The sequence below is a fragment of the Oryx dammah genome, unplaced genomic scaffold (genome assembly GCF_014754425.2).
Source record: "Oryx dammah isolate SB20612 unplaced genomic scaffold, SCBI_Odam_1.1 HiC_scaffold_26, whole genome shotgun sequence".
Lineage (NCBI taxonomy): Eukaryota > Metazoa > Chordata > Mammalia > Artiodactyla > Bovidae > Oryx > Oryx dammah.
In genome coordinates, this window is record NW_024070210.1 from 43,675,408 (window position 1) to 43,692,024 (window position 16,617).

General features: G+C 45.9%; 1 protein-coding gene across 1 annotated transcript in view; it reads left to right on the plus strand.

The window, feature by feature from the left end:
• The first annotated feature begins 6,282 nt into the window (after positions 1–6,282).
• The window catches only part of GLDN (gliomedin), a 56,544-nt gene continuing 46,209 nt past the window's right edge, over positions 6,283–16,617 (plus strand). The window contains exon 1 of the mRNA XM_040226514.1: positions 6,283–6,655. Within this exon, the coding sequence (XP_040082448.1) occupies positions 6,293–6,655 (363 nt within the window). The 5' untranslated portion in view covers positions 6,283–6,292. The remainder of the gene's footprint in view (positions 6,656–16,617) is intronic.

Consider the following 16,617-nt stretch of genomic DNA (forward strand, 5'->3'; position numbering starts at 1 on the left):
TTCTAGCAGTGAGTGCTTACCCCGCCTTTGTTTTTAAGCCTTGGAGCCAAGCGCCGCTCTAAGCCCTTTTCCATTTCATCAAATTGAATCCTTTCCCTGTCCTATTTTCCCTACTTCCTGCCCATCATCTTGAGCATTCCTGACTGGCCAAGATTTGGGCCCAAAAGGTTCCCACTTTCAATGAAGAGGGCATGGATAGATGTCGGTGAGGTTACAACAGAATGATGTTTGGGCAAATTGCTTACCCAACCTGAGCCTTGCTTTTCCATCTGTGAAATGGTTGTAAAACTTACCCTGCAAACCTCACAGGCTTATTATAGGGCTCAAATGACATGAGAAAGTACTTTGAAAACGGAACTGCTCTACACATATAAAGCTTTGTTTTATTCTTTCGAAAACAGTGGTTCAAGTTTCTTAAGTGGGACTTTGCAGTATTAACTTACTTCCATGGATTTAGCCATTTCAGAACCACTCAAAGCTCCTCTTCATATGTTTCCTTCAGTTTCTGAAAACCATCACTTCTTTTATTTACTCAAAGACCATAACTCTGGTTGAAAAAGAAAGCTTCTCTTTACAGTGTAACAAGGTTACAATTTAGATCCCACTAATGTTGGAGTCTGGGGCCCTGTCTGTCACCAATCAGGTGGAGATGTGGATGTGGAGATGTGCCCACGTCCCCCTTCAGGGAAGGACTTGCTGCAAGGAGCAGGCAGGTGTGCCTCAGCTTCAGGAGTTGCCTGGCCCAAGGCCACACCCTCCGCAGTACAGCCCACATCTGCCCCACGACCCAGAGAGACGAGGGAGGAAGCCGTCATTCTGGCCTGACACAGTATGCTGATGGGCAACACTCAATCCAGAGCCTCCCAGTTGGTCTGGCTAAGATTTGGTAGGACTACACTGAACTGGACTTCTCCTTCTGCTCAGTTCTGCTTCCTGTCTTTCCTTCATAGGTACTGATCCCTAATGAATATCTTGTACCCCAAATTCCATCTCAGCATCTACTCCAGGGTATCCAATCTGTGACAATTGGCTACCATGCTCTAGATGGGTTTGGAGGAGGGGTATGTTTACTGCAAACAAAGGGAACAAAGAAAGCACCGGAAAGGTAGAGGGGAAATCTGAAATAGCACTACTGTACAACCTGGGACAGCTCCAGTCTATCAATGATTGGGTTACCCAGATGTCTAAGAAACTATAACTATGATAGGTGGAAATGTGCTACTACCAAAATCTCCTAAGGGACGCAGTATCATCCAGCCTTATTCAGGGCATCTATCTGATCATCTCAGTCCTAGGCATAACATGATTTGGTGGTCTCAGCCTAAGGTGCTGAAGGCTGACTTCTCAGAAAATGCAAATGTTACTGGGTATTATACAAAAACCTCAGTTAATATCAAGATTAGCCAAATCATCCAAATGTTAGGGTTTTATGTTTCAACTGCCTTTAAATGTGCAGTGAAAGAAAAAGTGGCATTTCCTGGAACTCAATGTTTTCTTATTTCATTCAGAAAAATGGATTTAAAGACAGATTTAGTCTGGTGGGGGTTAGAGATTATACATAGTTTCAGTAGTGACAGGAGCCACTGAAAATCCTACAATAAAAGGTAATCTCTGAAAATGAAAATCTGTCATCTGTGGTCCACCAAACCAACTTCCCACCACCCCAACACACACACTTAAAACTCCTCACTGGCTTCGCACTCCTCTTACAGTAAATACCCCAGCCTTATGAGGTCTAACCCACAGAAACTGGCCCCTAACTCTTTCTCCAGCCTCACTGCACGCTCTCCCTTCCTTGTTTCCAGTGTTTTCCACGCTGCAGCCACACTGGCCTTCTTATGGTTCCTTAGGGCTTCACACAGACTGTCCCCTTTGCCTGCAACTCTCCCACTCAAACTGTCACCTATTAATGACAACTCACCTTTAGTTTCCAACACAACCATCATCAGTTCCTTTGGGAAGCCTTCCCTGGCCCCCTACTCCACATGTAGGATGGGTTCCTCAGTGGTCCAGTCTCACAGAATCACATTCAGTTTTTTCAGGGCATCTATCTCATCATCTCATTTGGAATTATACCCTCACATCTGTGAGATCTATTTGGTTAATTATCTCCCTACTTAGACTGTAGGTTGCAGGAAGGCAGGAATGGTGTCCCAGTTCACTCTCCATCTTATTCCTAGATCCCAGCACAGTTCCTGGCAGAAAGTAGGCACTCAATTTGTCGAATAAGTGAATAAACAAATGTTGAATGAATGAATGAGTGAACAAACAAGGAAAATGTGAGAATTTCTCACTTCAGTTGGGTGACTTGAAATTTCTTGTGGTTAAAATGTAGAAATAGGGAGTTAAAAGCAGAGGCAGTTAGGTGGGAGATAGATGTACATGCTGACAAAAATCAGAGAGACTTTCTCCCTAACTGGTGGTAAAGGAAGAATGGGGCTGGGGAGGCAGCAAAGCACCATCAGAAGTCACAACATAGCTGCCAACCTTTGGACCAAAATACCCAAGTGCCAGGCCTTAAAGTAAATGAAAACTATTCACTTTACCATCAGGAGAAAATGCTATGGAATAAAAGTTGGAGTATATTCCTGAATTGGATTTTATACTCTGGGGCCCTAAAGCTAACCTGGAATCATTTTTTAAGACCATTCTATTTAACCTTTGAAAATGAAGTATCTGCCTTTTAATGGAAAAACTACTTATCATTGTAAGGACAGCACATGATGTTCTTGGCTCCTTTGGTCTCCAGCAAAGGAAACTCAGATATCTCCCCAGGTTCCCATTGTACCTTGAACCCCCTATGTCACCACAACAGGCCAGATTAATAGCTAACTTTATTTTTTAATAATAAGTAGAATGTACCAGCTCATCCAGAGAATACTAGGCAAGGCAGTCTACAGACATACCTGCCTCTCAAAAGTCTCAGGAGACTTAAGAAGCCAAAGATTGAAGGGCCACCTATAACCAACCTCAGAGTCACTGTATTCAGACAAGAGGCCAAGTTTACCAGCCACTCAAAGCTCTGTTCCTGAAAAAAAACACTGACAATCAATTAATCAAATATTCTTACTTGGCACAAGTCCCTTCTGTGACAGACACAGCGAAGAGAGGTCCCTTCCTTAAGCACACTATAACCCAACTAAAGAACTAAGATCTGGAAGAACTAAGAAATTGGTCAGTAGCACAAGGCACACTATATGGGTGTCAGCAAGTTCAGACAGCCCATAGCCAACCACACTAAAGTCCATCGAATATTAACTCTTTGCCAAGTGCTTTGCATGCATTTTCTCATTAAATCTTCACAACCCCATGAGATGTATAATTACAGTCTCCTGAAATGAGTTGAGTAAGGTACCCAAAGTCGCATAAAAAGCAGTTTCAGGCTCAGCTCCATCTGATTCCAAAGCCCTTGCTCAGACCCTCTGAGTACCCGAGGCTTGCAGAGTTCAGGGAGTGGGAAAGCTTGAGGTGGGCATGGACGGCAAGGCCTGACGAGGAAAGAGGCTCGGAGCTAGATCTTAAACAGGGGCAACCCTGAGATAGACCGGAGAAGGAGAAGGATGGGTGTGCGGTGAACAGGGCACAGGGAGGAGAGAGGAGAACAGGGAAAGAGAGCAGAGCAAAGTCAGCTGCTTGGATACAGTTAATCTGGGGTGAGGGATGAGTGAAGAGATCTGCCTCGTAGGCCACTGTAACATGCCCAGCCTTCTCCTTTCTTGTAAAACACTGTATTCTTGCACAGAAAGACTTGGAGAGGGAATGGGAAGAATCAGGTGGAAGATTCTGGGAAATCTGGCTTTTCCTTTGTCCTCTTCTTGCCCGCTTCTTAGCCTCTCAATACAATATCTCAGGTACTCTAACCATCCAGCCCAGTGTACTTGCCGAAGGTTTGGAGTCCTATACCCCAAGATGGGCAGCAACTTGGTCTGAGGTTGTCAGATAAAGCCAGGCTTGTTCCAAGGGGAACTCTTTCTACAGGCTGTGGGCTCTGAACCAGAAGGGATGGGGATGTGTGTTTCAGGCTGCATTCACTCCCATGACCATTAGACAGGCAGCCTGCCAAGGACAGGGGGGGCATGTTCTGTGGCATAAGCAGTTTCATGCTTAAGTTTTACTATCACTACACACACATCATTTAACAAAGCCATGCGCTCACCATACAGCCTTTCATTCATTCATTTGTTACTTTGCTCATTCAACAGGTAACTGCTGAATGCCCATTTTAAGCCAGGGACTGCGTCAGGTGTTGGGAGGAGACAGGGGTAAACAAGATGTGGCCCCTGACTTCAGAGGCTGTACACTGTCGTTAATGGTGGGCACTGGTAACAGATAGCCAGACAACAGTAACTGTATGAACGCTGGGATAAAAGGACGCTCAGGAGGCTCCATGAGACTCCAACTGCTTCCTCTGCAAACTGTTTGTCTTGTTCATTTCTGTACTCAGCACCCATTACTGTGCCTGAAATACAGTAGACAGTCAGTAAGTAAAGTGAAAGTAAAGTCGCTCAGTCATGTCCGACTCTTTGCGACCCCATGGACTGTAGCCTACCAGGCTCCTCCCTTCATGGGATTCTCCAGACAAGAGTACTAGAGTGGGTTGCCATTGCCTTCTCCAGGGGATCTTCCCGACCCAGGGATCAAACCCGGGTCTCCTGCATTCCAGGCAGACGCTTTAACCTCTGAGCATAAATTAAATGAAGATCTTACTGGGGCTGACCTCCAGTCTGCCTCTCTGTGACTTCTCCCTATTGGTTGTAGGCCTGACAATTGGCATCCTAAGCCTAAATGAAAAGAGATGAGGATACATGGCAATTCTTCCAATAGGTCATAGTATGCTGGGATTGGGACACTGTCTGTATCATTTCCATCCCCTACCAGACCTCATGTCCCCGTAGTTGAGGTCGTTCATGAAGCACTTGGGCCTTTATGCTCTCCTGATTCCTCATCCTGGATGTTCTTTTAAGAATACGCAAGCTGGTCAGCCTCGATTAAAACTAAGGAATCCAGACCTTGACACAGAACCTTGACAGCTCCAGCTGCTCAATGGCAGGGAGCCAGCTCCTTCTCTGAGATAATGGGCTATGGAAACAGCAATCTTGGTTTTAAGCTGTGGCTTCCATACCACCAGGGCCTCCTGCAGGCCCTGGAGCCCCAGGGAGGCAGTCATTCTAGAGGAAGCTGAGAAAAATGGGGAGTGAAGAGGTCCTGGGAGAGACTGAGAAATGACTCTGCCTTGGGGGCCAGGATCAAGGTGGTTAGTGGCCTTTGAGGCACAAGAAGCATATGAGGTAACAGGAGTTGGAGGGAGCTGTGAAGAGGTAGCCAGGAGGTATGAGGCAGACTAAGTAAGACAGATTAAGTAAGGTAAAGTCCAGTAGGGGCCTGGCCACCATCCCAAACCTTCAGCCAGAGAGCACCTCAGAATCGGACCAGAGTGGTCTTGGGACAAAGCCCTCCAGCTGGGTAGCAGCAGAATAAGGTTAGAACCAGGAGTATTTTTTTTCCTCCCAGTTTCCATTCTGGGTTTTTTTTCTCATCACTGTGCTACCTCCCAGATATGGATCTCATAGGAAAGTTCTTGGCCTGTCATATCCTGAAACTCTCCCTTCACAGATGCCCCCTGCTTGTCATGCAGGGCTGGGCCTTTCTCCTTCTGATGGATGGCTTTTTGAACCATCCAATGCCAGCTGTTTCCCTGTCTCTATCCAGTCTCCTCCCAGGAAAGATGGAGTAGGGTCTTCAGTGACCACATGAGGCCTTGTGACCCTGGGGAGGAATGACAGGCAGCCTGGGACTCAGCCCAACGGCAGACTGCCCAGGGGCAGTGGGCACATGCCTTGGCATCTGGGCATGCTGATCTTTTTCTCCAGAGAGGGCAGTGTGGGGGGAGGAGGGGGTGGAATCCGGCGACATCTCAGGCCATAAGAATTCCTGCTCTCCCCCTCAGTCTGACCCTCGTTTTGCCCGTCTGCGCCATGGCAATGGCCACGGTCAGGGCAGTGGCGGGGGAAGGAAGGAGAGGCGGGTTTGCTAGTTTGCTTGGCCAGGCACCAGGAGTGTGAGCCTGCCCGCCTCCGCAGACTGTCTCGCTCCTGTCCCCCACTCCGCCGGCCTGTCCCTCCGGGCTGCTCGAGCCCCACTACTACTGTCCCCAACCCGCCCCGCCAGCAGGGCCAAAGGGCGGCGTGACTCACGGCGCTGCCACCAGCCCACGGCTTGCCCGAGGCGTATAAAGGCTGCCGGGGTGAGAGGCGGCAGAGCCTTGCCGGACCCGGTCCGAGGCGCGCAGAGCATGGCTGGAAGCGCGGAGCGAGGCCGCGGGGGCGCGGGCTGGGGGCTGCGCGGCGCCCTGGCCGCGGTGGCGCTGCTCTCGGCGCTCAATGCTGCAGGCACTGTGTTCGCGCTGTGCCAGTGGCGCGGGCTGAGCGCTGCGCTCCGGGCGCTGGAGGCGCAGCGGGGCCGGGAGCAGCGCGAGGACAGCGCCCTGCGCGCCTTCCTGGCGGAGCTGAGTCGCGCGCCTCGCCGGGCGCCCGCGCCACCCCCAGACCCTGCGAGCGCCGCGCGCAACAAGCGCAGTCACGGCGGGGAGCCTGCGCAGCACATCCGTGCCGAGAGCCACGACATGCTGATGATGATGACCTACTCGATGGTGCCGGTAGGCGGGGTCTCAGCTCCCTTTGACGCCCCCGCCGGGGTGGAGAGCCTCGGACATCCTCTCCTCCCCTGGCCAGATGGCAGGGTTCCTTGGGGAGAAGTCCTGGGTGTGAACCCGCTGGGGAAAATCACCTTGGCGAGCGCCTTATCCCATCTGTGGTCAGTTTCCTCATCTGTTAAATGGGGGAGGGGGGAGGGGGGTAAGTCTTCCAGCTCTGACGTCGTTCAGACTGCAGATAAATCAGGGGACAGGCAATGTTCTTAAGAGCCTACTTCGTAACTTTGAACACAGGGTTTCGCCTTCTGGTGTGACAGGAGCCACAGCGGCCTAAGCTCTGCCTGTGAAATTCGTAGGGGGCCTCTGAGAGCACAGACGTAACATTTCTGGAAGAGCACACACTTCTGTAAAGCGATTCTTTCTCTGACATCATCTATTGGTCTGGCTTTTCACCTGGCCTCAGCTCATCCCACCCAAGACTGACAACCTAATAGTTTCGGTTTATGTGAAAACAGCCCTAATTTTACCAACCCCTGGGACCTTTTTGAGGGGAAACTTACTCTTGGGTACCAAGTGGTTACAAATAATGGAAATCAACATAGAGCCACTTTGTCAAAACGCAATGTGAAGGTTGGGGTTTATCATGTGGGCTCCAAGAAGTCTATCAGTTCAGTCGCTCAGCCGTGTCTGACTCTTTGAGACCCTATCGACTATAGCCAACCAGATTCCTCTGTCCATGGGATTTTCCAGGCAAAAATACAGGAGTGTGTTGCCATTTCCTTCTCCAGGGGTTTTTCCCGACCCAGGGATCGAACCCACCTCTCTTACGCCTCCTGCATTGGGAGGAGGGTTCTTTACCACTAGCACCACCTGGGAAGCCCCCAAGAAGTCTATGGAACCTCAGGAAATGTCAGAGTGAGCTCTTCACAGGCTCATGCATCTAGGGGAGTCCAGAGCTTTTCATTAGATTTTCAAAGGCCACTGTGCTCCTCAAAAATGATTTCAGAAACACTGAACTTTAAAAAGTCTTTAAAGCAAAGCCTCAGAAATCTTTCTTCCAGTTTTAACTTCATTTGTTTTTGCTGATATTAGCTCAGTAATTATCTAACCATTACACTTGGATCACATTGCAGTTCCCATTCTATTTCATTATCTATTACAGCTGTGATGGATATTTTACTTTAAATTTACAAAGATTTCAGTTGTCATCTCAAGTGTGAGCCATATTTCAGAATCCTAGGTGTTTGAAGATAAATTCACTTAATCCTATTATCATAGAAGCTTTTAAATATCTTACATGAGCTGAAGTGCTTTCATAACTACATGAAAGTACTACGCACTTCAAACACATCTTTTGGGAAAGATCACATTTTTCCATTCCCGAGTTCATTTTTTTTTTTTAACCCACATTATCATTTAAAAATATGGACCCAAGCAAAAGTTTCAGAAAAGGACCTCTGTAAAGTAAAGAAATCTCTTTAGGGAAATTCACTCTTTCTCTTGGCTCTCCACTGTGCATTTTTAGGGGTTTGTTAAACCATCCAAGAAGGTTGCACCTGAGCATCAACCTTTTATATTTTAAATCCTGCTTTTAAGGTAGAGGCTTATGTATCCAGATTGCATTCTATTCATCATTAATCCAAGAGAATGCAGACACTCATATCTGTGTCAGTATGAAAGCTGATTTAACTACCACTACCTGCTCTGTAGCAAGTCAGAGAATAGACATTACATTACATTTATCTGGATGAGAAGCACTTGAAGATTATCCCCAACTCATCCCCCACTTGCAATGGATACGCTTTGACCTTTAGGAGTCACTGAGGGATTTTCCCTGCAAGCCAGGAGAAAGTCACCATCACAGTCCTCTTGGAAGTAGTTCCCAAACAGTAGACTTAGGGTTCACCTGGGAACACATTAAAAATGCAGATTTCAGGGTCCCACTCAGACCTGTAGAAGTATAATCTCCAAAACCAGCTTCCTTAAGTCCCCCAACCTACCCATCTCCCACCCTCCCAACGCCTTGGTGAGTTTGATACAGGTGGTCCAGGTGCCAACACTGAGAAACGCTCCTCTAGACCACCACTTCTTTAATGTGCATATGAAGATCTTAGAGATCTTCTAAAAAATACAGATTCTGATTCAGAAGCTCTAAATTGGGGGCTGAGGCTCTGTATTTATAGCAGGCTCCCCCTTACATTGGGGCTGCTGGTCTGAGAACCACGCTTTGAATAACTCCATTCTAGAGCAGCGGTTGCACAGTGAAACCATATAGGTAGTTTAAACTTGACTGATGCCTAGGACCCATCTCCCAGAGATTCTTAATTAATTGTTAGGAGTGCAGCTCGAGGGCAGGTGCCCACTCACCAACAAAAAGGGCCTTGGCATGCCTTCCTGATGATGGTCAGTTGTATTAAGCACCTCATTCTCACCAAGTCTCCCTTGAGGCCTCTGCTTTAGGCAAAGGAACAAACTTAAGGTGAAAAGCTTTTTACATACTTTATTGTGACAACATTCTCACCATCCACCTCTGTAGATTTTCCCCATCTTTACTCTCTGTGTTTCTCAGAACAGAGAATTATTCACATGAGGAAACAATTTTTAAAAAGAACTTTCTCAGGGCATGTAGCGTTGGACATGACTTAGTGACTGAACAGCAACAGGGCACCTAAGTAGAAAAATTGCTAAGATAACTATTAGAGATGTAGTATACAGCATGGAGGTGAGTGTGCCAACTCTTAGGGTTGAAGTCTACACTTTACCTCACCTTTTTCTAGAGCGCCAGTAGGTCTTCAGTGAGGGTGAGATCAGAGGTCCCCTCACTACTGAAGTCCCATGTCCTGAGAAATCTCGGAACAAAGAAACTGTATGCACACTAATTTCAGCATTGCAAAAAGTCTTCCAAAAATGGCTCATTTATCCAAGATGAGCCTTCTCAAGCCAACCAGTGCTTCTAAGTTCTATGCTTTTGGCTGAAAGCACTTCAACTCAGCATGTTAGTTCTAGTTAGCACAGTCTGACCAGAAACTGATTGGCAGCTGTAAATGATTTTATTAAAAGGACAGAATAACTAATTATTACTTAAGTACAATCAGTTTGGTTGTTATTGTTTAGTCGCTAAGTCGTGTCTGACTCTTTTGTGACCCCATGGGTGGGCTGTAACCCACCGGGTTCCTCTGTCCATGAGATTCTCTAGGCAAGAACACTGGAGTGAGTTGCCATTTCCTCCTCCAGGGGATCTTCCCAACCCAGGGATCGAACCCACGTCTCCTGCTTGTCAGGTAATGGCATCACGGACTCGATGGACGTGAGTCTGAGTGAACTCCGGGAGATGGTGATGGACAGGGAGGCCTGGCGTGCTGCGATTCATGGGGTCGCAGAGAGTCGGACACAACTGAGCGACTGAACTGAACTGAACTGAAGCCACCTGGGAAGCCCATTAGTTTGGTACAGCCATTAAATCTTTAAAAGGAAGTGAGTATTTTGGAGAAAAGTAATAAAAAGGGTCCTGGGTACCACTGAGCTAGACCAGTAATGGGAACCCATCTGCCAGGACTCCAGCAAGAGATGTTGGTGCTGTGTAGTCTCCACTCCCTCCCACTGCTCTTCTCACTCCTCCCCCCATCAGTTTCTCTTTTTCATCCCATTCTTCAAATCTCACCCTTATTGATGTGCTGGTAGCTTTATCATCCTCCCTAGAATCTTGGGTTGAGCACCCAGTAGGAAGAAAGTTTTACTACTTATAATGTGTGCCTTAAAAAGTTCTAAATGGGTCAAACGTTTACATTTAAAAAATGAAGTTCTAAAACTGTTAGAATAAAATATGAGTAAGTTCATTTTTAATCTTGGAAAGGGAAATGAGAACTATAACTCAAAAGCCAAAAGCAAACAATAAATGAATAAATTTAACCACATTTAAAAAGCACACACACAACAACAAAAACTGCATGACAAACAATTATAAAAACAAACACATACACCATTATCAAAGGCAAATGATAAATGATATGCTGGAAAGAAATATTTGCAGCTCATATCATAGGTACAGGGCTAATCTTCTGCATATATTATATATGCAGATTATATATATGCAGAAGATATATATATATCTAGCAGTTCTAGAAGCTGATTTAACAAGGTAAGAATTTAATAGGGAAATTCGCAACAGAAATAGGAATCCAGTAGGAATATGGAACGCATAGGTCTCAGGAAAAAGAAATGCAAATTTCTCTTAAAAACACAGGAAAAGAACTCTTAATTTAAAAATGCAATAACTGCTCCAAAATATAATTCTTACCTTTCAGAATGGCAACTGCAAAAATTCGACAACATATTCTGTTGGAGAAACTGAAGGGAAACAGACTTGCTCTTATACTGCTGTTTGGAATGCAAAATGCTACAGCCCATAAGTAAGGCAATTTGGCAATACCTTTGGATAACAAATACATTTACTCTCTCACCCAGCAATCTTACTTGTGGGAATGTATCTTGCACAAGACTTTGTCACCTATGAAATGACATATGCACATAGTTATTCACTGCAGAATATTGGTAAAAACAAAAGACTAACATCCTGTGTCCACTACAGGACTAATTAAATAAACTGACGTATATATCCCCTGGGATACTAGGTAGCTATAAAGCAAGAATGAGTAAATTCTCTCTTCTGCTATTGGAACAACCCCCAAGATATATTTTTAAATGACAAAAGTGTAAGGAAGAAGGGGGGAAATAAATGAAATGAACAAAATTACTTACTTAGGGATAAGGTGGGCATGAGCCTTTCAGTGCATAGCTCTGTGCATTATTTTGACTTTTGAGCCATGTGACTGTGTTACTCTTATTGTGAGTGAAAAGGCTGTAAGCCCAAGGTTACATGGCAGCTGCCACTGGGCTGGGGGCCGTAGGGCACAGCAGGGACTGTGCCCACCCAAGGTTCACATGCTCTGTCTACAGGGGAGGCTTTTGCTGATGGTTGCTGTACATGAACGAGAGCCTCGTGTGCCTGATCTTTTGATTTTTGTCAAGAAAAGTAAAAAAAATCTGTCCTTTTATGTGAAATCTCTTGGCTTTTAAGTATTGACAAAAATTTTCTCAACATGTTTTTTATTTGACTGACAGTGTATTGGCCAAACAACACTCACATTGTTAGGGGCTGAGTTAAGACTTGGTTTTGAACAAAATGGCTTTATTTAGTTCCACCACAACCCCCACCCCCACCACTGATTTCCCAGCCTAATTTTGAAAGGATAGTGGAATCTGTGCCATTGTTACCATTATTGGTGATTAAGTGGAGTTCGTTTTTTGCATTTCATTTGGTTTGGTTGTTGCATTCATTTTGTTTTGGTTTTGGATCAAACATCAACCATAGGGCCTTCTCTGGTGTCTCAGTGGTAAAGAATCTGCCTGCCAATGCAGGAGACGAGGGCTTGATCCCTGGTTTGGGAAGATTCCCTGGAGAAGGAAATGGCAATCCAGTCCAGTATTCTTGCCTGGGAAATCCATGGACAGAGGAGCCTGGTGGGCTGCAGTCCATAGGGTCGCAAAGAGTTGGACACAGCTTAACGACTAAATGCGAGCACAAAACATAAATTCTACCTTCAGTGGATGGAGATTTCCTGTCACATGGCTTTTCAAAAGCATTTACTGTGGGCAGTTCTCATGGAGGAGATTCCAGCTATGTTAACTAGTAATGCATTGTAGCAAACAGCTTTTCATGATGACCACTCTGAGGTACATGGATCTATACATTATCTTGTTTACAGGGAACAAAAGTCACATGACCGTAGTCACAGCTTCTGCTTGCATGCATGCTGTATCTCCTTGAAGGCCTTAGCTTGATCATGGCAGGGGTTACTTGCCTTTCCCACCCCTTGAACTGGGTCATTTCCATGGTGTAAAAGCTGAGGATTTAGATCAGGAGTCAACAAACCATGGCCTAAGGTCAAATCAAGCCTGCTATTTGTTTTTGTGCAGTTTGTGACTTAATGATTTTTACATTTACACGTGCATAGGAAAAAAATAAAAGGAACAGTATTTTGTGACACATGAACATTGTATGAAATTCAAGTTTCAGTAACTATAAATAAAGTTTTATTGGAATTCATCCATGCCCACTTGTTTATGTATTGTCTGTGATTACTGTCACATGACAACCACAGGATTGAGTAGTCACACCAGAGACCATATGACCCACAAAGCCTAAGGTATTTCCTATCTTGTTCTTTACAGAAAAGTTTACCGACCTCTCATTTAGACAGTGGCCCATGGGATTGGAGGGCCCTAGTCATTGTACCTCTGGAGAGCTAAGCTACTAAATCGGGGTTGTTTAAGCAGAGTGTTAACCTTGTAAGCCGTCCCGCAGGAGACAGAGTCCAGGACAGAGCTGCACTGAGAGTGGCTTCACTCTAGAGAGAGGCAGTGGGACTGAGCCAGCCCTCAAGCCTGGTTCCTTCTAAGCTGACTTCCCAAGTCTGGAATGGATAATGTTAGAATAGCCACCCCTTTAGCCGCATATCAAGGCCTTGTTTCAAACCACATCTATTCTGTTCAGTTGCAGGGGAGACCCTTATACCCCATTAGGTCCTGTTGTATAGACTGGGCCTTGATGAGAGCTCAGAGGCCTGACAGAGCAGAACAATATAAGACAGGGTGGCCAGAGCAGTAACCCACATGCAGAGCCTGATTGTGGCGGGAGAGGAGGGCAGGTTCTGCAGCCTTTCTCAGGGCAGCATGTGCTAATGGGCACTTGGGATGTCACATGTTAATTTGCGTGTCAGAAGCCATGTCCAAGTATCAGTTAAGGGTAAGAGAGAACATGAAGCTACATCTCAGCTAAGACTGTGTCTGGTGTTGGTACTATGAATACACTCATAAATTTTGTTCATGTATCAGGTCGTGATGGTATGTGAGGAAGACAGGAGAGGGCTGGCCCCTTAGCTACATCGTTCAGACACTTTCTTCCTTGATACATATTCTGCACACATGCAGATAAAACCTTCAGTGAAGATGTACAGTTGTCATGCTTCTCTAAGGACTCATGGAAGAAACAAGTGGGTCAAGACTGAGCATCTGGACCTGGGGGACAGGGAAGTTGGGTTGGCCACATGAAAGGCATTGAACTGTCTGGACCTACTCTCGGGTCCTGTGGTTATGCGAAAGCTCCTAGTTTCTTTCTAGCCATAGCAGCAGAGATGAGGGCAGCAGGAATAAGCCCCCTGAGCCCATACAACCTGAGCAGGATGAACCTCCCAGGGCCTGGTGAATTGTCCACTTCCATCTTTTTCTGCTATTTCCCTGCCTTTCCTTCAACCTTCTGAGCCAAGGATAAAATGAACTCAAGGTCATGTTCTACCCTCTGGAAAAGCACCACTCCACTCCGGGGAGATGGCTGAATCCCTCAGACCTGCCTGTCATTTCGCACCACTGTCCACTAGATGACAGGCTGAGAGATCTCTGGGTAGAAGGCTCTTTCTGGGTGCGTTGCAGAACTTCTCAGACCATGAATCTTCCAAAGCCGAGATGCTGTTCACCCTCCACAAAGCCCTTATCTCAGGATCTCTCTTTGGCTGGTCCAGGCTTGCCTTCACGTGATGCTGCTGCCATTCTGTGGCTATCCTTAACTCGGGAGACCTGGAGTTCCTTCTTCTTCATGGGCAGGTTCCCAGGCAAATTCTCGCTCCCCATTGCCTCCCAGAAGTATGTTATGGCAGTAAGTCGTGTGGACCTGGGAATCAGACAGATTCATCCTGGGCCCACAGCTTGGTAGCTGGGCACCTTTGAGCAAGTCTGTTAACTTCCCCCAGCCTGTTTTCTCCTCCGTAAGACTGAGATAATAATATTGAATATGCACCTCATACGGTTGTTTGGAAGTAGGTAAAGGACAGTGCCTGGTATAGCCAGACTTCCAGTAACTGTTCACTGTAGCTGTTCTGAGATTAATTGCTGTGAGTTTATCATGTAGCCCTCCTTGCCCCATGACCTCAGTATCTTTTTTCTGGCTTTACTCTTTATCTTCAGTCTCTGCAGAATGCCGAGTTTTCTGATCATATGTGCTGTTATCAGCTGCTGCTTTGGGATCCTATTTTGCCTTTTGACGCCTAGGGTGGCATCACACCAACCTAAATCATCTCGTCATTGAAAACAAAACAGAATTAGCCTTGATGTGGCTTCTTCAACAGTTCAGGCTTTCCCAGGGCCTCACCCCTGCTTCATGGCCACTGATGACGAGGTTTGACACCCATGAGGAGAGTCATCTTCACCCCCATTCTGAACTACTGGCATAGTTCTTGTGTACTCCTGTTGATTTCTGTTGATGGCAGTTCTGGAAAAAAGTTCTGGATGCTTTCATTTGAAAGATTGACAAAATGTGAGTGGAAGGTAGAGCAAAAAGCTTCTAAGAAAGGGGAACAATTTCCTTCTTGGGGTGGGGTGTCTCATGTTCTCCAGGATATGGGTACCTATGTGGGAACTATCAAAATAGTCCTAGATCTTATAAGACATAACTTATCTGGGGAAAAAAAGACTTTTTTAAAATCTACATTCTTCAAACTCTTCTTCCCTCCCTGCCTCAGAAAAATATCCTTGGCCAAATCTAGTTGACATTCAAGCTTAATTTACATGCATTTTATCTACAGACTAAAGGTCATGTTGTGTAAAACAAGCTGAAGCTTTTAGGTTGTAATTCTGCTACAAAGGGAGCATTTTTCAGCCTGTCACTTGCTTTTTTTATGTAGCTCTTTGAGTTGTAACAGCTCTATATTTTAAGTAGATATAATTTACTTCTGGTTTAACTGAAGTTCAGACACAATTTTCTTTACTGAAAGGTGGAGTTAAAAGAACAAGGCCAACTAAAGATCACTTAAAATGCAATTCGTGGAGTTGTTCAGAATGCTATAAGTAGAGTAACCCCATCTTCCAGCCACTCGGAAAGTTTCTTGTGTTCCTCAGTCAAAGTGCTGGAAATTTTGGAGATGCTGTTGCTGCTGCTGCTAAGTCGCTTCAGTCGTGTCTGACTCTGTGTGACCCCAGAGACGGCAGCCCACCAGGCTCCCCCGTCCCTGGGATTCTCCAGACGAGGACACTGGAGTGGGTTGCCATTTCCTTCTCCAATGCATGAAAGTGAAAAGTGAAAGTGAAGTCGCTCAGTCGTGTCCGACTCTCAGTGACCCCATGGACTCAGCCCACCAGGCTCCTCTGTCCATGGGATTTTCCAGGACTGGAGTGGGGTGCCATCGCCTTCTCTGTTGGAGATGCTGCATAAGCTATATGTAAAAACTGTGAAGGACTTGGAAATGCATTGTGGGTAACTGTACCCACGCTAAAATGATGAGCTAGCAACTGCAAAATAATTCCCCAGTTTTTCAGTGACTCAGTGCTTTTGGGGTCTGGAATCTTCACTCAAAAGTGGAAAATGCTTTCTTCCTATAGGCAACACTTGAGGTCTTTGGAATCCATCCCTCTGAATATTCAGGCCTTTAGAGAAAATTCTTTAACAGTGAGCATCAGGGCAGTGACAGAGAAAACCAGTCCTCACTCAAGTGACGAAGGAAGGTTTTGTGGAGTAGGCAGAACTGGAAATGGGTAATGAAGAGTGGATGATATTTGAGCAGGCAAGGAGGGAAAATCAGTGCAAGTACAGTTAATAACTTGAGCCAAGGTCTAGGGACAGGAACGAACATGGTTGCAAGGCTGAGAGAGTAAGAAGCTTTGCTACACTGAGGAGTTTGGGCTGTGGGAGAGGAATTAAGGGGGCCACAGGAGAGCCTTGAATTTCTACTTTTGAAAAGCTGAGAATGAATCTGATGAGCAATTGGGAGAATTTTCCATGGGGCACTCATGAAGGAAGCGATTTTATAGGACTGATCTGGCTGTACAATACAGGAAAGATTGTACTGGGGAGAGATGAGAGGCAGGAAGAAAGTTAGGAAGTTATTGCCTTAGTCCAGGCAGGAAATGATTTTGTC